The 25,134-nt window shown below is 41.9% G+C and overlaps 1 protein-coding gene and 1 long non-coding RNA gene across 2 annotated transcripts; one reads left to right on the top strand and one right to left on the bottom strand.

The window, feature by feature from the left end:
* The first annotated feature begins 1,261 nt into the window (after window positions 1-1,261).
* Window positions 1,262-14,528, top strand: xylt2 (xylosyltransferase 2). Its single transcript, XM_005807015.2, has 11 exons — window positions 1,262-1,408; window positions 5,837-6,353; window positions 7,060-7,235; window positions 9,002-9,204; window positions 9,986-10,066; window positions 10,143-10,359; window positions 11,150-11,326; window positions 11,488-11,744; window positions 11,822-12,017; window positions 12,130-12,463; window positions 13,382-14,528. Exons 1-11 carry the CDS (start codon window positions 1,277-1,279, stop codon window positions 13,702-13,704), a joined length of 2,613 nt encoding a protein of 870 aa, XP_005807072.1. The 5' UTR covers window positions 1,262-1,276; the 3' UTR covers window positions 13,705-14,528.
* A 1,004-nt stretch (window positions 14,529-15,532) lies between these two features.
* On the bottom strand, window positions 15,533-20,571 carry LOC111611623. The gene is made up of 4 exons (XR_002754128.1): window positions 20,047-20,571; window positions 18,788-18,867; window positions 16,703-16,778; window positions 15,533-15,939 (listed from the first exon to the last, which is right to left on the bottom strand). It is a non-coding gene; the product is annotated as an uncharacterized LOC111611623 (long non-coding RNA).
* Window positions 20,572-25,134: the final 4,563 nt, after the last annotated feature.

Here is a 25,134-nt window from a genome sequence, read left to right as displayed (position 1 = left end):
GGAAAGGCAATAATTACATATTTGTCATGAAATCCATTAACTGTGGATTTGATCTGCTGACAGATCAACAAATTAAAGGTTATGGAAGAAGTGGTGTGTGTTTACATTCTACTGAATAGATATCACAAATTATTTAGTATGTGCAGTGCCTTGAAAAAATTGCTTACCTTGACTTTGAATCACACTACTTAATAAAATAATTATAATGATTTTGAACTAGTAGGTAAAATACACGGTTTTCAAAGTTGCTACAGGAAAAAAAAACTGTAGGACTAAAATATTGTAGGTACCTTTTACACTGACACCCAAAAATAAAATCCAGAACAAACAATAGTCATCAGGTATGACTTTATTTGTAAAAGATTCACAGCTTTGTCTAATCTGTTGATAGGACAATTTTATAAGCACTGCTTTAAAAGGTGTTGGCCCTTTACAAATGTCGTCCTTTTTGTTGCAGTTGTTTCAGATCATCAAGTTTTATTTTAAAAATGAATTAAAAATGAATGCGTTGCACTTCTGGCTTCAGCCCGATTGAGGTAGGACCTGAAGGGGTCTATGGATGTTACATAAGGGGTCTGCAACATGCAGTTCCAGAGCCTCAAGTACCTCTTTGGTTCTGTGTCTCATTTAATATTTTAAACAATAAAACATTTCCCTCATTTTTTACTTTCTACTTTTGTTTTGCGAACCGATTATAAAAAAAGAAACGCTGGCTCGTCCCTTATAAGTTTGGTCCACTGAACACCGGCTGTATGTTTTCAAGTGAAATTGTAAAAATGAATATCTAGATAATAATATTTAACTTGAAATACTTTTGTTGTAATAAAACTTTAACTATAGTAAAACAAGTTAAAAACGTGATTACAAACAATGGATTGCCAGGAACAAATGTACAGTGCCATTGTGTCTTAAATTTATTTGTCCAACTTTTTTTAATCGCCCCACTTGTCTCCCTCCAAGTTTCATTTAAAAGTTGGCAACTCTACTTATCTGTATACTTTTGGAGAAAGACTGAGAGAACATGCTGTATAGTTTAAGTTTAGACAGGAGGAAAGCAGTCCCATAAGAAGTACACAGAAACATAACCAAACCCAATCCAGTTATTTAATATCAATGCAGCTCTGAGAGTGAAGAATCGTTTGAGAAGCAGAAGAGCCGATTCTTGCTCGTGAGCCGAGCCAAATCAGTCGAATCCCTAAAACGAACCGGAAATCTCACCCTGAGCACAGAGCGACCCCGCGTGGACGCTCTGCTCAGAACGTGCCGTGCTGGAAAAATGGTGGCCAGCGTGCGAGTCCAAAAGCTGCTTCGACGGTATAAACTAGTGATTTCCGCTGCTTTAATGATCCTCCTGATCCAGGGACTTGTGGTTTGGAGTCTTAGGAGCTTGGAAGAAGGCCCACCAGAGGTGAGAAACAGTCCCACTGACTATTTTACAGACACGGCTCAGATTTTGTTTGGATTAGCCGTTGGCGTTTAGCTCATCGCACTGTGCGTTATTATACTGTAACGGTAGCTTATGTTAGCTCTTAGTAGAAACATGTTACTATTGCTGGATCAGCCTCGCCTCTGTTGTCATTTATCACAAACGCTCAAGAGAAACAGGAGAGAGCAGATTGCTCTTCTTGTTTTAACTGCACATTTTTGGTTCTCACTGTGGAAAGCTGAATGAAAACGAAGTTGTTTCAGAAGCAACAGTGGGCTGTGTGCTGCTTGTTGTCATGCTGTTTCATCTGGCTCTTTCAAGTAGAGAAAATGGGAAGCAAAGAGAGGAAACAGAAAAAACATCTAATAGGGAAGTCGGTTATTAAGTAATTCAGTTAGTCTGCGTAAGTCTGAGTACTCAATTAAGACCCTTCATAGGAAGCAAACTATCAGTCAGAGGCTCTGTTTATAGCCAGAGTTCATGTCCAGGCAGGGAAAACATGGAATATTGATTACAGTATTTTACAGGTTTGAAAAATTCTGGAAAAAGAAACACCTAAAATCGAAACACAATTTTAAATCCACACTCTATTCCCTGACACTTTGTCTAAATTTAATTGAGTTTGAAGATGCTTGAATTTCATTCTGGAATTAATAAATGTTATATTAGTCAAGGTTGTTCAAAGAGTTCTTGTAGATGCTGGTGACTTTGGGCTGGAAGGATGTTCTGTAGCAATCTGTATTACACAGGCTCTGATGAAACTTCTGACTGAAGACACACGGTTATTGTTGTAACTTTTTTCCTTTTTAAATATAAACTTGTTCTTGGCACCATCATCTCCTAGTTCTCCACAGTGGTACTCAGAACAGAACCAGCCTTTCTTTATCAGGTTGTTTAGAGTTTGGTTCTGATGCCGTTACCCCAACAGATGATTGCACTGTCAGCAAAAGACTTATAGAAGATCTGCAGCACACCTTGAAGGATCTTAGCTTCCTCAAGAATCAAAGTCTGCTCTATCCTTTCTTATAGACGACTTCACTGTTGCGTCTCCAGTCCAGTCTGTTGTCCAGATGAACACTGATGTGTCTATATTCCTCATCCACCTCCACTTCTTCCCTCATAATGGAAATAGAGCTTGTTTTAACCCAGTTTCTCATGAAATCTACAATCACCTCCTTTGTTTTGTTTACATTTGAGATGAGATGATTGTTTTCACACCACAAGGTGATCCACCAGCTCTCTCAACTCAGCTTCTAGACCATCAATGATACACCCCAGTCTCATCTGAGTATTTCTGTAGATGACAGAAGTCTGACTTGTGCTGGGCAGTCTGAAGTGTACAGAGTGAAAAGTAATGATGAGAGTACAGCGCCCTGTGGTGCTCCTGCGCTGCTGACCACCTGGTTAGACACAGTCCTTCAGTCTCAAGCTATAAATTCACCTTTCTACATATCATTTTAAAGTGGTCTGAAAATGAATTAATAACTCTGGAGCTGTGAGCTTGGAAGTTCATATAACTCCTAGAATACCCAGAGTGCTTTGTAGTTTAGTTTTTTACATCCCTTTTCGTCAGAATCTGCTGCTTTATTTGTTCATAAAGAACATGACCTGAATACGAGCTGAAGTTGAAAAGTGGCTCAGCCTGCTCAGGTTGTGCTTGTCCGAAAAAAAAAAAAAAAAAAAAGAACAAAACCTGGAATGACTTCACCACGTTGAAACCTGAGGATGTGATGGCCTGAAAAGTGTGGAAGGTGCATTATTTCCCCCCAGTGTGGAGGGTAGATTTGTGGGCGGAGCTTTGAGGGTTTGCAGGGTTGCCTGACCTTTGCCTCAGATAAAGGTAGACAACCGACTTCCCAGGTCTTCAGAGGAGATTAGTGCTGCAGATCATTTCCGTTTAAACCCCTAAGCTCATCAGAGAGCTCAAGGCTCAATTGGCCGTAGCCTTGGCTCCTCTCCATTTAGTCAGGATAAAATCTAGCATCTTAAACAATGAAACGCCTCCATTTGAATGTCAAACGACTCGTCATTTGTTTTATTGACTAAAAGGAAGGGCGAATCAGTTTTCCATAACCCTCTGTAAGCCCTAGCTGGAGGCAGAGAGCGCTCTCCTTAGTGCGGAGGTCAGCCGTATATTCCACTGTGTTGGCAGACAGCTATGCAGATGTCAGCACCAAGTCTGTGTGCGCCTGATGCAGAACGCTGAAAGACCATCAGCCCTGAGCGAACACACTCAGTCACATGCATTTCATTAAACCCCTTTGTTGCTCGAGAGAGAAGGGACAGACGAAAACCACAGAGTCTTCCTCCTCCTCCTCCTCCTTATCTTCATCCCCCCCTCCTCCGTTGTCGAGTCCCGCTCCAGCAGATGGTGACACTGATTCGTTCTCGCTCCACTTTTAATTGGGAAATAAAGTCTCTGCCTCGCCTGCTTCTCCTTCCATGTGTTTTTTTTTTCTTTTTTTTCCGAAACAATGACTTTTTTTTCTTTTAAAAAAAAATTAAAAGCCACGAAAGCCAGTTGATAAGAATAATTGAAACTTCAGCCAGTGGGTCATGCGTGCTGTATGTACGAGATTTTCTCTCGTGGCTGAAAAAAAAAAAAAGAAGAAACTTTTGCAAAAATGAAATCCAGACAAGGATCATTATGAGCTGCTTCTAAAAGCAGAAATCATGGTTGTAGCAAATTGTCAACGTTTTGCTGCAATTTGCACTTGGAAATGAGTCATAATTAAATTTTTGCTGTAAATGAAGAATGCTGAATATGCTAAGCCACCATTCTAAGCAATAATTTTCCCAGATTTTGTCACGTTGAAACTGCAAGTTTCTATTTATTTTATTGACATTGAAGAAAAATGGCTGTACCTCCACCCCTTTACTCGGTTATCTGTCTGAAGTTACATAATTAGTGAACAGAATCCACCTGTGTCTAATCACTGATATATTATTCACTGATATATTGGTTTATTGGTTGAAATTAAATCAGGCAAGCCATACTTTTCTGATTTTTTCTTGACAGAAAATGGAAACGATGTATCATTTTCGCTTCTCTGTCACATAAAATCCCAATAGAAGTATTGAAGTTTGTTGCAGTAATGTGACGAAATGTTGAAAAGTTCAGAATGTATGAATTAAACCTGTTGCAAAAAGTCAATTAATACCATGATAAATTAAGATGATTTAAACTGACTATTTTATTTGTTGGTTTAGTTATATATTTTGAATATTTAATTAAAAAGTTCCAGTGTTAAACACTTGATCTTTGAGAGGGCGTATTTGCATTATATTGGTTGGAAATAGTCTCGTAAAACAACACTATTATCATTTACTACAGTAACTTCTGAAAATGTATCATAACGGTACGATGAATAAAACTTTCAAACTGAGTGTTTCACATCATTCCTGAGAGAAACTGCGCAAACTCGTCTTTATATAAAACAGTTGAGGTATGTTCTGAATGTTTGGATCCGTCCTGCAACACCTCACTGATGATCCAGTGGCCGCTATCGGCCGGCAGCAGCTGACCGTCCTGCATCGGCTGTCAGCTACTTTCCTGTTGGCCGGGGATCATCTGGCCCCCGATCCTACCACAGAGCCGCCGGCCTGCCTCCGTTTCCCAGCATCCCCCCTGCAGTCTGCATGCCAGCGGTGGGAGGCGAGCGATCCTTCGTTCTGCCATATTGGTTTGAAGCGTCTGAAAGCTTTCTGCCTACTCACTACTTTTTTTTTTTTTTTTTCATGTGCATATTTTTAAAAAGCCGCTGCAGTGTGCCAACACTGTGACGCTGAGTTCTTCTTTCTTGTCCTTTCAAAGGATTTTGTTAAAGTGTACGCTTTGTGCTCCTGATTCGTTGTATTTCTACTTTAAGTCTTGCACAGTAGAGTGGAAAATTAACCTCAGTCCAAGTCCTAATTGGTTCCCCTCATTGGTTCCAACATGCAGCAACTCTCATTATGGCGCTTTAGCAGTTTATGTCTGAGTAAAACACACAGCTCCTTCGTTCCAGTCACTGCAGTACCAAAATAATCCACACACAAACACACACACCCCATCTGTTTGGATTTTAATGTTGCACACACCTGACCCAAATTTCACGAGTGTGGAATTTGCCTGCCAAAAAGAGGCAAGTGGGTTTTGTTGGTTTGCGTGGTGAATCACTGGATTGTTTGTGACTCTCCACGAAAACACGGAGGCGCTGCTAAAAATAACTCAGATGAGAGAACTGGGAAGAAAGCCCCCCAAAAAAATAAGAACCAAGTAAACACATCGTCGCCTCTAGGGCTTTCTGCTGATGCCTCAGTGGCCATCTTTGTTTACCTTATGTCAGAGTATGAATCAGCATCTGTAACAGGATTACAAATGTCTTTTTTTTTTTTTTTTTTTTTTTCTTTTCTGGTCTCATTTTTCAGGGAAAAACAAGACGGTCCAAGCTGCCCGACCCCAACAGCCAGGACTCCAAGAGAGACAAAGCAAATTCTTTGTCTGGGCAGAACAGGGGCAGATGGAGCACCAGGTTTGAGAGGCAGAGGGGAACGGCAACCCTCCCGCAGAGGAAAGGCGGCAACCGGCGAGCCGCGAAGCCCGGCGTCAGACAGAAGACCCCCCAGGAGAGGGGAATGGCGGCGGCCGGGCTGGACGGCGCGGTCTCTCACGATCTGTCGAGCAGCCGCCGCAACTTCAGCCTGGACGGAGCGGCAAAGATGCAAGCCGCCGGGATCCCCGGGGAGCCCGGGAGCGTGGACGGCGCGCACCAGGCGCCCAACGGTGACTTCATGCCGAAATGTGACATCGTGGGCAAGGACGCACTGTCGGCTCTGCACCGCGCCAGGTCGCAGCAGTGCCGGCAGGAGATCGCCAACATCGTGTGCCAACATCAGGCGGGGCAGCTCATGCCAGAAGCGCTGCCCCAGTTCTGCCCCCAACTCGGTGAGCTCCAAGCTGCGCTCACAGGACTTTACTTTATGGCTGCAACTATCGAGTATTTTAGTTATCAGTGAATTGATCGATTAATCGAAACTGACACAATGTGCAGATTTTTCATTGTAAACAATTCCCTTACTTTTTAGGTTAGCATTCTTTGAGCGTGAGCTGGATCTTTTGTAGTGAAGGATTCATGTGGAGCTAAAAAATACTTTGAACATCAACATGTAAAGAGATCAGGCATTTTGGCTGGACCAGGCATCAATATAGCGTAAGGCTGATCTGTTGACAATTTTTTGGACCGACTGATTAATAATTGAGTAGCAAAAACTGCTTAAAAGGAGATTTGATTTTTTTTTTTTTTACAGAATTTGAACAAGGTGAAGCTAAAACTGTCACTTTATGTGTTTTAGGTTGAACATATTTACAGACAAAGTTTTTTGTTTTTCCTTAAATGCAAAATGTATTTCTGTTTTGTTCAATCTTGATCTGATTACAGTTCTGAGGGTTTTGTTCTTTTAGCCATTGTCGTCTTTTTTTGAGTCTGCATACTTCAATTTACGATTAATCGATTACTGAATTAGTTGACTGGTATGTCAATAATCAATTCACCATGATTAATCTGATGAATAATTTTAGCCCTACTTTACTTTTAGATTGTTTACAGTGTATGATCATCATTTTCTAACCTGCATCTGGATTCTGTGGCCAGGTGTGTCTCAGCCGGTCGAGGCTGCAGGCGACGTGGAACTCAGCTTGTCCAAGGTGGAGAACCCGGTCAGGGTGGCGTTCGTGCTGATGGTCCACGGCCGAGCCGTACGGCAGCTCAGGCGTCTCATCAAGGCCATATACCACAGAGATCATTACTACTACATCCATGTAGACAAGGTACAGCCAGTAGATGAACCACCACACTGTTCTATGTAGGTCAGGGGTGTATAAAGTGCGGCCCGGGGGCCGTTTGTGGCCCTCTGAAGGATTTTGTGCAACCTGTTGCGGCCCAAGGCCTTTTCTCTGGGTCTCGCTAACATCTTTGTTTCAGAGCTCCTAATTAGTGCTGATTGGAAATGGAGGCAGCTGGCCAGTGTCTCCAGAACAAATTGAGATCCAGCTTGAGATCCACCACCGTCTCTCACTCACCTCGCCCGTTCTCTCTCTTTTCTCCCTCTCCTTGCCCCCTTTTCTCCAGCCATTCATGATTTTTGTTAGATCTAATCTTAAGTTATCCCTTGCGTTGCTTCCCTTTATTTGTTATGGTTCTAGAGCCAGACCATAACAAATTGGGGGCTTGTCCTGGATTTGAACCCGGGACCTCCTGACCACAAAGCTGGTGTGAAACCAATCTGGCCTGCTAAAACAGCAAAATAATTACAAATTTATTAACCAGACTTCTGCGTTAATCTTAACCCAGAAAATCAAGAAACAGTGTGTCGGTTTATTATTAACAGTTAAAAACTTTCTGAATGCAATGATTAACAGATCCTTCTTGTACAAAAGTATGTTTTGTTTGATTAAACGTAGTCTTGCATATTTAGTTTATTATTGAGCAGATACAATAAAAAAGTCTCAGGAAATGTATTTGTAGACTTCAAAAGAGAAAAAAAAGATTTTTTTTGTTCATATTAACAATTTTGTCCCTCAAGGCAAAACGTTTGCACACACCTGAATTAGGTCCTACTTCCTGGTTACATTAACACCGTTAGGATTGTTTTTCTTACTGTGAGCTTACAATGACCAGCTCTCCCTCTGTCCCAGAGGTTGCCTTTACCCTGCTCTCCTCTCGCTGCAGTAAAACAGGGATGTCACGGTTATTCTTCAGGAATCCGTCTTTTGCTAGAAAACTTGCTGTTGTGTACGAAAGGAAAGCAGATGGCGAATCTGTTGAGCAGAGAGCCGGTTAGGTTCCTGAAAACAGGACTCCTGTTGTAGCCAGACACCTGGTCACTTCCTCTGTTCTGCTGCCAACAGACGGCGGCCGGTTTTCACAGAGAGAGACCATTCGTCTCTGTGAAAACTCCTGCTTGAGCTGAACAGTTGGGGTTATATGTGAGTCTCCAGCTCTGTGCTTCATCACCCAGCCTCTAACTCTACAGCTGAAGGCTGAGTTTAGGCTGTTCCTTTTGCCTTTTTCTTTCATTTGACCTTATTTCTAAACACCAGGCGGGAAGCTGCTTAATCTTGTCAAATCCCGTTAAAGTTCTTGCCCACTTCTGCTGACCTCGATCGGTTTCTCAGAGCAGATTCATTACACACCATTTGTTCTTCTCTTAACAAAATTGGACTTTATGTCCCTGGACAATCTATTTTAAGGCGTCTGTTTCCCTTGAACTGCCCATTTATCGCTCCACAATCTTGAGTAACCTTTTTTAAAGGAGCTGTTTATAACAAATCTAATTGATCTCCAAGGAATAAATAAGAGCTTTTATTTCCTCCTATTTGGAGTCCACAATTTTAGCTTGTCAAAGCACGCTCTCTCTTAAGTTCAACATTTCCTTTTAGATGATAAACAACCGTTTTCGTTTCCCTTTTGTCATTATTTTGATGAGTCACAGTAGAAACCAGCATTCAGCGTTTGGGTTTTTATTTTTTTATTTTGTGTGATGAAACGCTTTGAAGCTGAGCCAGCGTTTTCGGATCTGCTCCGTTTCCTGCAGCGGTCCGGCTACATGCATCGGGAGGTGCTGCAGATAGCCGAGCAGTACCCCAACGTGCGCGCCACTCCCTGGCGGATGGTCACCATCTGGGGAGGGGCCAGTCTCCTGAAAGCCTACCTGCGAAGCATGCAGGACCTGCTCGCCATGCAGGAGTGGAAATGGGACTATTTCATCAACCTCAGCGCCACAGACTTCCCGACCAGGTTAGCTACATGAGCAGAAACGGAGCAAAATAATGTTGAATAAAGTGATGGATGTTTGTAGAAAGAGGCTGTATTGAAAGGTTGAAAATGGTGTCTCTTATAGTATTGTAGTTTTCAAAACACAAATAATATGGCCAAACTGCTTTTATTTAAAACTGAAAAGTAGCAATAATTTTTCCAAACATAATATGTTGTTTATTACAATTATGATGCTTTTTAGTACACTGTTTCCTTCCACTAAACTTTCTATGAATATACTTGGATAAATCTGTGAGTAGCCAACTTCTATAGCACTGACCTTTTGTAGCATGCCTAATTGTAGATAGGTCTGGCACAAAAACAAACTTTTATTTTAGCAATTTTTAAAAACACCTGTATCTATAAATAGCTAATGCCCAGTTCTGCAGTAATTACTTCATTTTAAGGGTTTCTTCCTGTTTTGGTCTCTAACTGACCCCGGCAGCTTTAGAAAGTGGCAGCCGTAGCATTTCTCCTGATGGAAACATTAATCTGTTTTGCAACGTTGTGGTTAATAAACCGTTCTGGTCACTTAGTCACAGAGCCGATGGTAAACGGTCTCCAGCTGGGTTTTTGGGGGCAGCCAACTGAGTCCCAATCAAAGTAGTTGATTGTCCACCTGGATTGTCCCCAGAGAGGTTCACTTCCTGGTCCTAAGTCTTTTCCAAAGTAGTTTATTACTCAAGCTCCTTTATATTCAACAAAATCTCCTATCTGCTGTTTTTTTTCTGTCTTTTCCTCTCGCCATATCGAATTCATGTAGGACCAACGATGAACTGGTGATGTTTCTGTCGATGCACCGAGACAAGAACTTCCTCAAGTCGCATGGGAGAGAGAATGCAAGGTGAGCGTGCTCATCTTAAAGGTAGACCCCTTACCAGAACTCCCAACAATGCTTTGGTATGCGCTCTTTCTTCCAGGTTCATCAAGAAGCAGGGCCTCGACCGGCTTTTCCACGAGTGCGACAACCACATGTGGCGTCTCGGTGAGCGCAGCATCCCAGAAGGCCTGGAGGTCTCCGGCGGCTCCGACTGGTTTGCTCTGACCCGCCGCTTCGTGGACTACGTGGTCGGCTCCCGCGACCAGCTGGTGTTGGGCCTGAAGCAGTTCTACACCTACGCTTTGCTGCCCGCCGAGGTAAGAGAGCCGTCTGCGGTTTTTGTGTCTGCCTTAGCCGAGGCTCAGAGTGAGGAAAGAGCCCGTCTCAGGCTCCACATCCCTGCCAAGTCAGAGCAGCCTAGCGGCAGAGATAATGGAGGACTGTAAGCTGCGCAGCACAGCATGCAGCAGCGGCGCCGCATGAGAGGAACTACTGTACAGCTGTGACCTTCTGTAATCCAGACCTCGTGTTTGGAGCCAGTTCATCCAGACTTTCTGTTTGACTCATATTTATCTCTCCGTCCCTCTCTTTTTTTTATTTCTTCTATAGTTTGTTGATCTTTCTGTGTCTTTTTTCTTAATTTTTTCTTTGTCATTTTCTTTTTGTTTCTTTCTTTCTGTCTCTCTTTTTCTGTTTTTTGTCTTTCTCTTCTCTTCCTTGTTTTCTCCTTTTTCTGTGTTTCTGTCACTTTTCCTATGTCTTTTTTCTTTCTGTCTGGTCTTCCTTTCTTTCTCTCTTTCACTCAAGAAGAAAAAAATAGTTGTTTAAATTTTCTTTGGAATTTAATTGAGCAGAAAACATAAGATTAACAACGAACAAAATTCTGAATGTGTAAAGCTTTTCCAGGGTATAATTAAAATCAAGAGTGATGTTAGAAAAAATTTTTTAAATGAATGAACTGGATGTTTTCCAAAATCTCTGTGATTATAAAGGTATTCTGAACTTTCCTTTATGAATGTGTTGCTTTGAGTTGACTGTTTATGTAAATCACTAATGTTGAATAAATGAGTTTTTAAAAGTCTGTCTCCCTCTCTCTCTCTCTCTCAGTCGTTTTTCCACACAGTGCTTGGTAACAGTCACATGTGTGACACCCTGGTGGACAACAACCTGCGTGTCACCAACTGGAACCGTAAGCTGGGCTGTAAATGCCAGTACAAGCACATCGTGGACTGGTGCGGCTGCTCCCCCAACGACTTCAAACCACAAGACCTCATTCGGATTCAGGTCAGGTCACCACAAGAGGGCAGTGTCTCATTCTTCTGAGATTACACTGCCTTGCAAAAGTATTCATACTCCCTCAAAATAAAATCCTGACTGGTGTTTTATCTATTAGATTTATTACATGTGGAAAACTATTTTATTATTATTTTTTTTTTAATCTACAGCAATTGACTCGTCCGACGTTTTTCGCCCGAAAGTTTGAGTCGACGGTGAACCAGGAGGCCATAGACATCCTGGACACCCACCTGTACGGCCAGTACGCCCCGGGAACTGTCGCCATCAAGGCGTACTGGGAGAGCGTTTTTGAGCAGCTGGAGGGCGTCGGCTCCCTCAGTGACGTGGCGCTCACGGCTTACACCTCTTTCTTTCGCCTGACCCTGAAGGGCCTGATGACCTCTCAGAGCCAGACAGAAGCCTGCAGGTTCATTTTCTGTTTCCTCTTTGAATATTATCTGACTGGTAACAGAATGTTGTTACAAGGAACTTCTTCTTTTGAAGGTTTGAACCAGTAGGTGACCCTCTCTCCGTCCATTTGTACTTCTACGATGACCGTTTCCAAGGCTACCTGGTTCGCCAGGATGTGCGCTGCGTGGAGTCGAAGCGCAGGGAGACGCTGGAGCTGTGGGCCATGCCTCAAGCGACGCTCGTCTTCGAGACAAACCTCAAAGAGTTCGAGAGGCTCAAGAATCTGGAGGTTTTCATGGCAACATTTTAAACATCGACGACCCCTAAACCAAAATGTTTTCTAAAAAAAACCCAGATTCCAGAAAATGCTAATTTAACTGACGTGTTTTTCTCGGGAACAGATCGGGACAGACTGGGATCCCAAAGAAAGGATCTTCCGTAACTTCGGCGGCGTCATCGGCCCGATAGACGAGCCGCTGGCGGTCCAGAAGTGGGCCCGTGGGCCCAACCTCACGGCCACCATCGTCTGGATCGACCCGGCGCAGGTGGTGGCAGCGTCCTATGACATCACAGTAGAGATGGATGCAGAGTACACGCAGTACAAACCACCTCTACAGCACCCCCTACGGCCCGGCGCCTGGACCGTGCGGGTGTTGAAACAGTGGAAGCGTGTAGCGGAGGTTCGATTCCTCGTGATGCCGCTGACTTTTAATAATAAAGAGCCACTGCGCAGAGGTACGTTTACTCTGTTATAATAACTCTAACAAAACTCAATGAAGTGTTGAGAAAAAGTTGAAGGGCTATGAATTATTTTCTAAAACATGTTATATTCCAGGTTCGTATGCTTGCTTGAAATCCTTCAATCAGGTGTTTTCAAGGTTTGGAAAGTAATTGATTTCTGTATAAAGTCCTTGAAAGTGCTTGTTATTCAAACTGAGCAGTTTTGTAATGGAGTGCAATCTTGATTAAAAGCCAAAATTTGGAAAATTTTATTCACAGTTGAAACCAGATGTTTTCATACAGCTAATAAAAAGACTTTCATTGTCTGAATGCTTAATCAGACCAAGCATTTATTGTTTTAGGTTTGCTAGAACTGCCAAATTTATTTCTTTGATAAAAGGAAAAACATTTTTGTTTTTTTATTATTATTTTTTGTGACTTTTTTTTGTATAAAATGTATAAAATTTGAGTAGGAAGGTCATTTACTTGTAATGAATATTTACTATTCCTAATGACTCAATGACTTATTATTTGTCTTCTGTTTTGTATGTTCAAAATGATCAAAACTGTGGTGTCTTTTTTTCTTTTTTTTAATTAATGTTTTGTGCTCAAGCTAAGGTATGCAGGAGACATTTCAAAACATAAAATGTTGCTACATTTTAGATGACCTTTTCTGTGCTGCAGAATGTAGAAAACAAGATTAACAGCACTAATAAATGACATCTTACAATAGTAAATTAAAACCATTTCTTTCAGTTGATTTGTATTGTGTTTGTCTGCAAAGTGCGGTGCTGGAGAAATTTGAAAAGTGCTTGAATTTTACTGGGGGAAAGTGTATGATCCCTCTATGTGTAATCCATAAATATTCTGAGAAAATGGTGATTTTTACAGACTAATTCTTGTTTTTTATATATTTACTTTTTTCTGTTCCAGAGGAGGACAGCTGGCTGCATTCGGGCCCTCCTGGTAACCTGTATCTGGACCAGAGCTTCCAGCAGCTGAACTCCGTGCTGAAGCTGCCTCCTCAGGAGCCCGCCATGCAGGCGGCCCGGCGAGCCGCTCAGCTGGTGGGCCGGCCCCTGGACGCCTGGGTGGACAGCCTGGTGGGGGCGTTCTGGGTGATAGGTGACCTCTGTTCCACCAAGACCTCCTCCTGCCCGGCCGTGGGGCTGTGCACCAAGACTACCTGGAGCTCCCTCTCCCCTGATCCAAAGTCCGAACTGGGCCCAGTCAAAAGCGACGGGCGGATCAGGTAGCGCGAGTAGAAACACTGAACACACAAAACACTGCTGGAAAGCCTGAATGAACCCGATATCTGCACACATACTCCGAGGAGCTGCTGCTGCCACAGGCAGAAACGACGGGAGGACTGCAGAAAATTTGCACATTGCCTGCAAAAAAAAAGACAAACATATCATGTTTTGCTGAACGGGTACATGAAACCCCACATGTTTCGGTATGATTTTAGCTGCCGCACACATTTCCAGTCACACAACTGTCTCAGTGGAAATGCAAGGGTCCTCGTTCGGTTGTCCCCTTCAAGCAGCTGTTTCCCTTCATTTCAAAGGAGAGTAGAACCTCTGGATCTTAATAATGTGCTTATTTTGAAGCATAGGAGAGATGCATGAAGTGCACTTTACTGCAGGATGTTGTCGTTGGTTACGGCGGGAGGGGTCGAGGGCGGGACGTTTTAATACGTCTGTGCAGGGTCACATATTTTTTTGCAACAACTCATCACTAAATACAAGGACATGTTGGAGAAAATAGCTGTAATGTTTCCTTTCAAAAGTATCTACACCCCTTATATTTATCTTTTACATTTTGTCAGGTTGCAAACACAACATTTTTATAGGAAACTAACATGAAATAGTTTACAGTTGTGTTGCGTGCAGCCTCTTTAACTTTGGTACCCCTATATAAAATGCATTAATTGCTTTTGATTTTGTTTGGTGGCATCAGATTGATACAAGAAAACTTTCCTTCAACTTGATGCTTATCTAATGATTTAAACCAGGGGTGTCAAACTCCAGTCCTCAAGGGCCTCTGTCCTGCAGTTTTTAGATGTGCCACAGGTACAAAACACTGGAATGAAATGACTTAATTGCCTCCTCCTTGTGTAGATCAGTTCTCCAGAGCCTTGCTAATGACCTAATTATTCCATTCAGGTGTGGTGCAGCAGAGGCACATCTAAAAGTTGCAGGACAGCGGCCCTCGAGGACTGGAGTTTGACACCCCTGATTTAAACTAAAAGGTTGTAATGCAACAAAACGTGAAAAACGTTGAAGTGTGTCAATACTTTTGTGAGGCACTTTTGTTAAAAATATATATTTCTAGTATTTTTTTTTTATCTTAGTTGGTGTGTTAGTTTTAAATAGTTTTTGTGTTGCAAAATTCCTCTGAGGGTTTTTGTTTGTTTTTCTTTTGGTTTTTTTTGCATTCAAATCAGTCTGAAAATCTTAACCCAATCACCTGAGGTGAAAGATCAACATGAGCTGGAGTCATTTTAAGTATCAAAGATGAAACTTTATACTGAGATTTATAGCATTACTCTAAAAACTATAATGGAAATAGTTTTAAAAACCACATTTGTTATTAAGTTTTGTTATGCTGTGAGGAAGAAACAAAATGTCGTGCTACCTTGTCTGCAAAATCAACGTCTCTGCATCCATCAGGGAACTTTAAAGCTCGTTTTTTCCGTTAGTTTTGAACACACTGACCTCAGTGTTAAATGTTCAGATTTTGTCTTTTTAAAGCAATCGGGCCTAAAGTTACATATTTCCACTAAAAGTGTCATTCTTTTACATTGCATGGTAGGCATTGAAACAACAGATCGTTATACCTCCTGTTTGCCTGTGCAGATGCTGTACTGTCATGCCTGTTTGTGGTTATTTCTTACATATCTGTTTTATTTTAGTATTTTTACTCCTTAAATTTTAAACAGTCCACTGTATTTTTTTATTATGTTTTTATTTTTTTTTTAACGCTAATTGTTTTAGTTTGATCAGGAAGAATCTAAGCTGCCTTTATGTGGAAAAAGGTTGACGTTTGCAGAATAGTTTGCAGAAACGAGTGTTTTTACTTTAGTTTTTTTTTTTTTTGTTTTTTTGTGTTCTGAAATAATGACCGTCCAACACGCACGTTGTTTTTAAGTGACCTTGTGTAGCTTGCACAGTACAGTCGCTTCAGTGAAGCCCCGGTTTTATTGAGAGAATAAGCAGATTAATGGATCTTTGTAAATGTTATTTTTCTATCCAGTTGGAGGGAAGCTGTACGCTGTCTGTTCGTCTCTTGGCTCCCTGAGCTGTTAAAACTGCTCTCTAATTGTGTTGCATTCGACAGTCCACCTGTTCGGTGTCGCATGACGCGGCTCCTCTGGGTTTTGGGAGGTTGAGATTTCTGTCCGTGCTGTTGTGATAGTCGGGAGCAGCCCGGACGGTGACTCATCCTCGGCTCCGTCGCTCCGATCTGTAGGGAACAGGAGCCTGTCGCTGCTGTGGAGAAGATCAGACAGTCTCACTGAAAACTCAATAAATAGATGACTATATTCCAGCTTTTGTTGTTATACTTGTTTGTACCTTGAAGCATGTCTGGATTTAATCTAGTGGTTATAAAACAGCTCACTTTGAACGGGAGTTGTCCTTGCTAGGAGCAGATTTTTGCGCACATTAAGACCTTCTGAATCCTCAATGAATTTAAAATGATAAAACGTGAGATGCAATGTATTTTTATTAGGATTTTATGCAACAGACCAAATTCTGCCATGGTGTCGCACACCCTTAAAAGGTCTTAAATGTAAACATCTAAAATTCAGGCCTTAAAATATCTTAAATTCATTTAAAAGATGTATTTATACTGGCCTAAAATGCGTTAATCACAAGTCTTAAATGTTGTTTCATGATTATTTAGTCGTTAGTCTTTGTTCTTATGGGACTTTTCTGTCGCCTGCAGATGCCTTCACTGCGTTCTGTGACTTCAAGCAGTTCATGCTACCGGTGACCAGATGCTAAAATACCGTTGCTAGCTTGATTCGTAAATTTCAAATGTTTTGTTTAACTAAATAATCTGAAAAGTGTGGCGTACATTTCAGTTCAGCTCCCTGAGAGCATACTTTGAGAATTAACTTGGTTCTACAATTACACTTAACAGCTTTGCACATATAGAGACTGTCATTTTTGCCCGTTCCTCTTCGCAGACTAGCCAAGTGATCAATCTAACACCTGAATATTTGACCTGAACTATTCTTTTATATCTCACCAGGTTGTGTGTGTGTAGAGTTGCTGTAGGTCCTGCATTCCCCTGCCTGTTGCTTCATCCATCATCTCTGCCCCTGCTGAGAGGAAAACGTCCCTTCAGCCTTTCATGGTGTGTTTGTGGTGATCTGCTCGCTCGCTGTCACCACAGGCGATCTATGAATGAATGATTTTCCTTCATCTTCACAGTTGTGCTCTAGCTATTTTTGATGCAATCCACAGACATCACAATTTAATGTGACAAAATATGAGAAAAAGTCAAGAATGAATAATTTTGGATTATATAAAGGATGTAAACACACTCCGGAGTGCTGAAGCTTCCTTCCTTCATAAATACTGTAAGCAACACTTCTGAACTTCCCCGTATAAATATTTGAAGTGTTTTCCGGTTCAAGTGCACAGTTCAAGGCAGTTTTCCCCTCTGTGCACCGGATGTGAACCATATGGAGAAAATGGAGACCTGTGGAGGAGGAGGGCCAGGTGTTGGGGACAGCGGGCTGTAAACTCGACTTAAAAGGAGTGAGGAGTGGAAGGTCTCTGGGTTGAGTTGCCGGTTTCTGAGCAGAGATCTGATTTGTGTGAGACAGAGACGCAGGAGACAATGGACAACCTGTCTGGATCATCTGTGATTGACATGGAGGACATGCAGACACCCTATAATGAAGAGCTAACACATAAGGTAAGCTAAGGATTTTATTAGTTACTAGTTTGCTTCTACTTATTAAATTATTGGTTTATTTATAGCTAAGAGCTAATAAACCAATAATAGTATTTTCAATTTCACCCAATAGCAGGTTAACTCTTAGCCAATCCCACGCTTCATGTTCACAGATGACAGAGCATTGGTGTCAGCAAACAGCTCAGCTTCTCTCTGCTGAGTTTTTGTTGCTTTTGTCACAATAATACGTCCAGATTTTCAAGTGATTGGTCTGGCAGGTTAAAGCTCGCTTCTATCAAACAGATTGAGGCTTTCGCTGCGGCATGCAGCTAACGGGATTAGAGGATATCTGAGATTGTAATTACTGGATGTTGAAACAAGTATTACTTTGTGGCGAGCTGAGATGGAGCTCCTGCCTCTCCACTGATTAAATTTCAGCTTGTATTTGTTGCTTTGCCCAGTCAAAAACAACAAAAGGCGCCACACTCGGATGGCTCCGGCTTTTTTTGTTTGTTTGTTTTATATTTACTTATTTTTATTTTGCTGGCAGCTGAGCCAGTTGGATCTCAGCTGATTCAAATGAAGCTTTGGGTGCTTTCTAAAAATGCTGGGGAGAAATTAGCTTCTTGAGAGAAAGAAAAATATCAAATATACAAACTGTGAATTTTACTGTGAATTTCAAGCAAATAAAAATAGGTAATTACACATTTGTGCATATATTTTTTCCTTCTGCAAAGATATCAGTCAGGAGAAGATTACAAAAAAAGCATCCAAAGCATTTTATATTTGACAGGAGGCTGCAGGAAGATATGATATTCAGCATTCCCCGTATGACAGGAATGAGAAGTTTGACATCTTCCTTCTCAAGAAAACATTTACAAAAACTTGACATGAAAAATTAGCATCATATTTAGTGAAGTGTGGCAGTGGCAGTATCATGGTGTGAGGTTTTGTGTCACACAAATGTGGCATTTTAAAGGGGATGTTCACTGAAACTATAACTGTAACCTGTGTAATTAGGGGCTGGTTTATGAAAATATATCTAGTTATTTATATAGGCCGTATTTCAAGACAGAAGGTGAACTTAACATCTAATTCACCGCAGGATATTTTTTTTCACCATTAGTATACATCACCAAAAAGTGAAAACTCAATCGCTTATTATCACCCTGAGAGTTATTCTTATCCGAACTGTGAGGTTTTCACAAGCTCCACAAACCATCATCCATGGATATTTTTTGTTGCTTTGCTCCCATCATCAAAATGCTAGCATGTCTGAATCAGTCTTTAACGCGGGAGCGATGAAATGGTAATACTCTGATTTCACTCGGGCCTCTGAAACCCAGCACAGCACATCCCCCTCGCTCTGACTCATCAGCCTCTCCTCTGGTTTGCATCATTTGCTCTCCAGGTACGGGTTCGGCCTGTTACCTCCTCCTGCTGTTCGCCGTCATCAGCCGCCTGCCTCTGCATCCACTTCTCTCAGAGCGAGCCATTCAGGAAGAGAAGTCCTGCGTTTCCAAGGAGTCCAAGGACACAGAGGGTTTAAAATACACAGGCTGTAGCAGATGTTTACATGTAAAGAGAACACAGAAAGTTTCCCCATGCAGAACGGTGTGGGCGCTGCCGGCATCTTTATTGGCTCTCTGAACAGTTTCAGTCTCATCTATTCATCAGGTTTAGGAAAATTTGGAGTTTTAGTAATTATCAATGACAACATTCACTCTGAGCAATCTTCCTGACTTACACGTGGATATTTTATCCACGGTTAGATCTAAACGGCATCAGATAAACAAAAAATATCATAAGGCCCAGACAAAGTCCTGTAAATAACGCTGCACAGATTGCATTTTGACAACAAGGCTATTCCTCCATGTTGCTGTAGACAAAGGTACGTTTTTCATTTTTAACAATGGCAGTAGTTCAGGATGAATCATAATTTCCTACTCTCATTCAGCGGCAGCTTCTCTGTGTTACTGAGCTGCTTGCAACACAAAGCGGCTGCAGCGGCACATGAAGAAGTGAGTTTAATTTGTATTCCTGAAAACAAACAATAACAGTAATCAGTGTTCCTGGTGCACAAAGAATACTCCTACACACGTTTCCTTTCTGCACCACGAAGCGGGCAGCCGTGTTGCTCGACGAGTTAATATGTTAAAAGTTGAAAGGTCTTGAGTTTTTTATCTTTTTTTCCCCACTGCCTTCTACTCTGTTTGCTTTTAAAGCATGACTAAACGACGTCTACATGTAGACTGCAAATAAACATCTAAAAAAAGAATTAATTTAGACTTTGTAAAAGCGTTCACTTTCTGATTAAACATACACGTTTTTGACATTGTTTACTTATTTTCAACTATAAAAACTAAATTCACTGGGTTCACTGTGCCATGCTGTATTTATATATCACGACGGATTTGTTTCTACCCTTCTCCTGACTGATAGCGTTGCAAAATGAGATACTCCTGAAACATTTTATCCACTCTGCAAACTTGGACGTTACAGCTGCTTCTTGCCAAACTATAGAAATTACGTATCAAAGTCTCCTGGCATTTTGAACAGGGCTGTGCAGACATTTGAGAGGCGGTGAGTGCGCTTGTTGACAGTTTGTGTCATCTTATGGTATTAATTATCCAGTTATCTGGTGTGTTTTTTTTTAGTCTCCATAGTCACATTGTTATTTCTTCATTTACCTGAGTGCGGTCAGCTGCAGCTCTTTGTGGAGATGTTGTTGTCCACTTAGCAAAATTTTAGCTTCCACTGATAAATTCATCTTCCCGGCCTCTTTCTTCATTTGATGAATGGCCACTCGCTCTATGCTCAAGTGTGAGTGAAGAGGCGAGCAGAATGCGACTCCTATGGACCGAATAAATTTAGATCCGCTCCAACCTTCGCCAACTTGTCCGTTGTAATGGAACATCAAAGCCGACGTGTCGTACATGCACGAGGATGATTAAAGCGAGCGCATTACCAGCAGTGGAGCCCGGCATGCTGTCACTCTCTGCTGTACATTTGCTCTTGTAGGCAGCAGATAAGAAGCAGGAGACTCTGGCTTCCTGCATGTGGAGTGGAAAAGAGAAAGAGAGAGAGAGAGAGAGAGAGTACTGTGGCTGTACGGTGATAAATTTCCACAATAAAAGTAAACATCTGCTGCCAAGTAGCTCTATTGGTGCTCCGGCTCTCGAGAGAGGCAATAACCAGAGATAAAAAGGTCAGCTGATGCCCACATCCGGAGCAACGCTTTCAGATCTGCAGACCGCTAAATGTGTTTGAGGCTGGCTTTCAGAGGAAGTGGTGGAGGAAGAGAAGAAGATTCATTGCTCAGAGTCTAATAAAAAATATGGTTTTCATTAGCCCCACATTTAATTAGCTGTAATATTGAACAAATTTTAAAGCTTTACGTGGTTCGTTAGCGGACAGACATTTTTACACGGAGCCTCGCAAAAGTATTCATCCCTGTAGTATTGGTAAATGGACTAAACCTTTATATGTTTTTAAGACTTTAAAACGTCATCTTCATCTTTCTGCAGCGCTGAGGAGGAGGAGGAAACCTGGAATCAAACCTGCAACTTTCTTTAATTTTCAGACCTGAGTCTGAGCTGGAAGGAGATTAATATCAAAGGCCAACCCGATGAATGTCAAGCAGAATGTTTATATATATAATTTTGTTCCAAATAGAAAAGTAAAATGTGTTATAAATTTATATTCAGTGGCCTGAATCTGTGCTCCTATAATCTCCGTTGCTTTAAATACAGCTGCATGTGGTTTTCAGCTGTTTGTCTAAGATTTTCACCACATCAGGCCCATTTGCAAAGTAGCTCAAGAGGCCTCAGAAGTCTTGTTACAGATGGGTAATCTGCACTTTGACTAGGCCATTCTATTTGTTCCTGTTTTAAACTAAACCATCCTATTGTAACTTTAGCAGTGTGAACTTCTAACTTTTATTTTGCTTAGTTTTCATAAGATTATTGAACAGTTTTTTTTTCTTGGACCTTGGTAGCTTTTCAACCATTTTCTGCTTAATTCTTGACCTAAATCAAGACAGCATGTTGTCATGTGTGCGTGTGTGTATGTTTGAAAATGATGGAACTGAACAAGTTGAGATCAAATAAATAAAATCTACCTGGAACAGTAACAAAAAAGAAATAAAACCAACACATATTCCCCTCTGTTCGGGAGCCTAATGAGTTATTTGGCTTTACAAATTGATAAAAAAAAAAATTCCTCTGAACATTGTTAGGAGCTGGAAGCCAAACAGAAAAGAAGCACTCTGAAACATCTTCAGAAAGTGTGAGGAATTATAGCTTAAACCCACTTCTATGACTTTCCCAGAAAGTCTGGAAGGAAATCGTAGATCTGTGAAACTTTTGCACAGATCTGAACATGCACAGAGCAGAAGGATAACGGAGGAGAACTTCTCCATGTTCCCCTCAGGGAGATTTTTTTCTTTCTGACCCTCCAGCTCATTGTGAAGCAGGTCCAGCCTTCGCGTCAACGCCGACCTTCCCTCGTGAAGACACCGAGCCAACCTCCAGCTGTCGCAAAGCATCAGACAGCGGCGCTGAGCAACACATGATGAACTCGTACAATAACCCGCTCCTCATGCCCACACAGCGCTGCGGCCTCGGGCGATTAAAACGGCGCGAGGCTGCAGAACATGACGTCTCCTGCGTGCGCGCGTGTGTGTGTCTCAATCTGCAGACCATCCTGGTGGGAGACAACGGCGTGGGCAAGACCTCTCTGCTGGTTCAGTTTGACCAGGGCAAGTTCATCCCGGGGTCATTCACCTCCACTGTGGGCATTGGCTTCACAGTTAAGTCAACACACACACACAACCTCCCTCCACTCCCACTGTCTGTGTTTTTCCTCCTTCCTGTTATGTTGTTGACTTCATCCCAGTGAGAAGGACATGTCACTCCGCTGGGCTGTTTGTACTTAAGTCGTGACATAACAGCACGACTGAGCAGATCCTCTCTCTGAATCGCCCATGAATCAGTGGTGCTCTCCTGAGTGGGATGCCACTTCTTTTCTTTTTTCTTTTTTTTTCTCACTGCATTAATTACGATCCTTAACAGTTCGTTAGAGGAGAATTATTATGGTCAACAATCTCAGCGCTGCGATTAAATTACTGGCAAGAAAGCGCGTCTAATGAATGTCACTGAGCCCGAGCTGCGTGCTGCGGGAGCCGTGTAACAAAGCTGTGCCAGACGGGGCTGATTTTATGCTCTGTGACAAGTTTTTAGGTGGGAGCTGATGGGCGAGGGACACTGAGACGCGGTGAGACAGAGCGGCAGAGGTGTGGGGGGGTTTATTTAAGGAGCGATTAATCTGCTGTGACACTGAAAAATCTGTGACCGTCACAAATATAAGGCGAAAAGAATCAGCGAGGTTCTGTGAAATTGGTTTGCCATTTTATATTAGCATATGCTTATGCATATACAGTAAGAGTGTGCGTGATTCAAGGTTTGTGAGAAGAAAAAAAATGACTGGCAGAGAAAGGGGGGCGGGGGGGGGGGGGTGTTTGTGGGAATTAAGACACTTTGATGTGTTTAATCCAGTTGGATTTAGAGTCAGAACCTGGGAAGAAGAGTTTGATCACATTTATTGTGAAGCCATCAGGTGTCATTTTTGATTCAGAGCACAGTAAAAAAAAAAAAAAAAAAAGAAAAACTCATCCATGGCTGATTCCTGCTTTTCTCTGCTTCAAAACATTTCTCATCTTTAACATTTCAGACCTTTTCAGCCTCCATGTTTGCTGGAACCGATTTGTCTTTACAGCAGTGGTTCTTGCATGAATAGCGCCTCCCCCCCTTTGAGAAACCGCCCCGGGCAACTGCCCTTACAGACTACTGGGCTTAAAGTTGAAGACAACTTTTTTTTATCTATCAAGTGTTTTGCTAGTATTTTTTTACAGGATGTTCAATGGAAGTGTATTAGTTGTAATGTCAAACTTGCGTAACTCTCTTGACGTTTTAACTGTTTTTAAGACAGAAGCATCCAGTGTGTAGCCTGGGGGGAATTTGCAGGAAATTCTGAGGTTGTTGTTTTTTTTTAGGTAAAAATAAACTTTTATATTTCAAAAGATTTCCATTTTTCAATAAAAAAAAAAAAAATCTGTATACAGAATTATAATCACCATCGCAATATCAGGTGTTGAAATTACAAAGGAAGGACACAATATTTGAAAGAAAACAATATTTAAAGTGTCAGGAGATCAAGTTATTACCGATCATATTTCATTTTATTGTACCATAAATCTTCATATTTTAAAGATCTTGTCAGCTCTCCTCAGGGCCTCTAATGACGTTTTCTTGTTCAGAAATTTAAATGCAGCCTTTGGTTATTCTGCACGTCTGATACAGCTCCCAATCCTTTTGTTTCTTATTTATCGTTTATGGAATGAAAATACTTTCAATAATCTTTGTTACTCTTAAGCCAGTAGTTCCCCAAGGTTGTGTTCTCAGACCTGTTTTAATTGTGCCTCATTTGCTTCCATTAAATAATTTCAGACAGTTTATGACCATCTCCTGCTACTGCTCTGATGGTAACATTAATGATTAGCTTTTTACAACTTGTAAATTTCAACACAAAATTGCCTTATTGTTGCTGATTTATCTGCATTAGTTTTCAGCACAAAATTAACAAAATTTAAATTTTTGAACAAGTTAAGTCTCCGTTTTTATAGAGTTTTTATACGTTTTTGAACTTCTGCAGCCATATACTACCACCAGGACTCTGAGGTCGACTGATCAGGGTTTGTACCTCAATCAAGCGCCAAGACTAAAAGGAACAAAACCCCTATGCTCTTGAACACCTCGCCCTATCATCAATGGTCTGACTTCATCAGAAGAACAGGTTAACGTTTGGTTGTGTGGAGGCAGGAGAAGGAGCAGCGATTCCTGCGAGAGCGGCCTCTGGTTCCCTGACATGACTACGAAACTTTAGCTCTTATTTTGTAACGTTTACACCAGGGGTCTCAAACGCCAGTCCTCGAGGGCCGGAGACCTACAGTTTTTAGATGTGCCACAGGTACAAAACACTGGAATGAAATGACTTAATTACCTCCTCCTTGTGTAGATCAGTTCTCCAGAGCCTTGCTAATGACCTAATTATTCTATTCAGGTGTGCTGCAGCAGAGGCACATCTAAAAGTTGCAGGACTGCGGCCCTCAAGGACTGGAGTTTGAGACCCCTGGTTTACACCTTCAAGTGATTTCCACTCAAACCCCCCAAGCAGCCGCATACTCTGCTTATCCCTCGGGCCGGCTCAGATCACGCAGGGAGTCAGGAGCTCATGTACATGCCAGTTATGTAACTTTAATGATCTCTGCTCCTGTGTCATTGACACAGAAGGAGAAAGGGACAGCTGAATGTCTGATTGCGCCCCTAGGGGGAGACAAACACTGCAAGAAAAAAAGATTCATTCACGGGCTTCTTTATGAGGAAATTGAGTCTGTGAGACCATTTTAGATATGTATGAAGTGAAGAGGTGGGGTAATCGGTCATTTGCCTGCTGTGACCCAAAAAAGGTAGAAGTCTAGATGAGAATCACTTGATGGCAGAATGAGATGTTCTAGTCCAGTCTGTGCATGCTCCGTGGGGTCAGATATGCGCTCTGAGGTGTTAAACTCTCACCTCCTCTTCCTGCCTCCCCTCTGGTGGGTGTGAGACCCTGTGACCTTTCCACCTGTAGCAGATCGGATGAATCTGACCCCTCTCTCATCCTCAACTCCGCGCCAACAATAACAAAAAGAGAGAGAGACGCGGCGCAAATAAGCGAAC

This window comes from Xiphophorus maculatus, chromosome 16 (genome assembly GCF_002775205.1).
Source record: "Xiphophorus maculatus strain JP 163 A chromosome 16, X_maculatus-5.0-male, whole genome shotgun sequence".
In the NCBI taxonomy this organism is placed as follows: Eukaryota; Metazoa; Chordata; class Actinopteri; order Cyprinodontiformes; family Poeciliidae; genus Xiphophorus; species Xiphophorus maculatus.
Note: the sequence above shows the minus strand (reverse complement) of the source record. Positions and strands in the feature narration are given on the sequence as shown.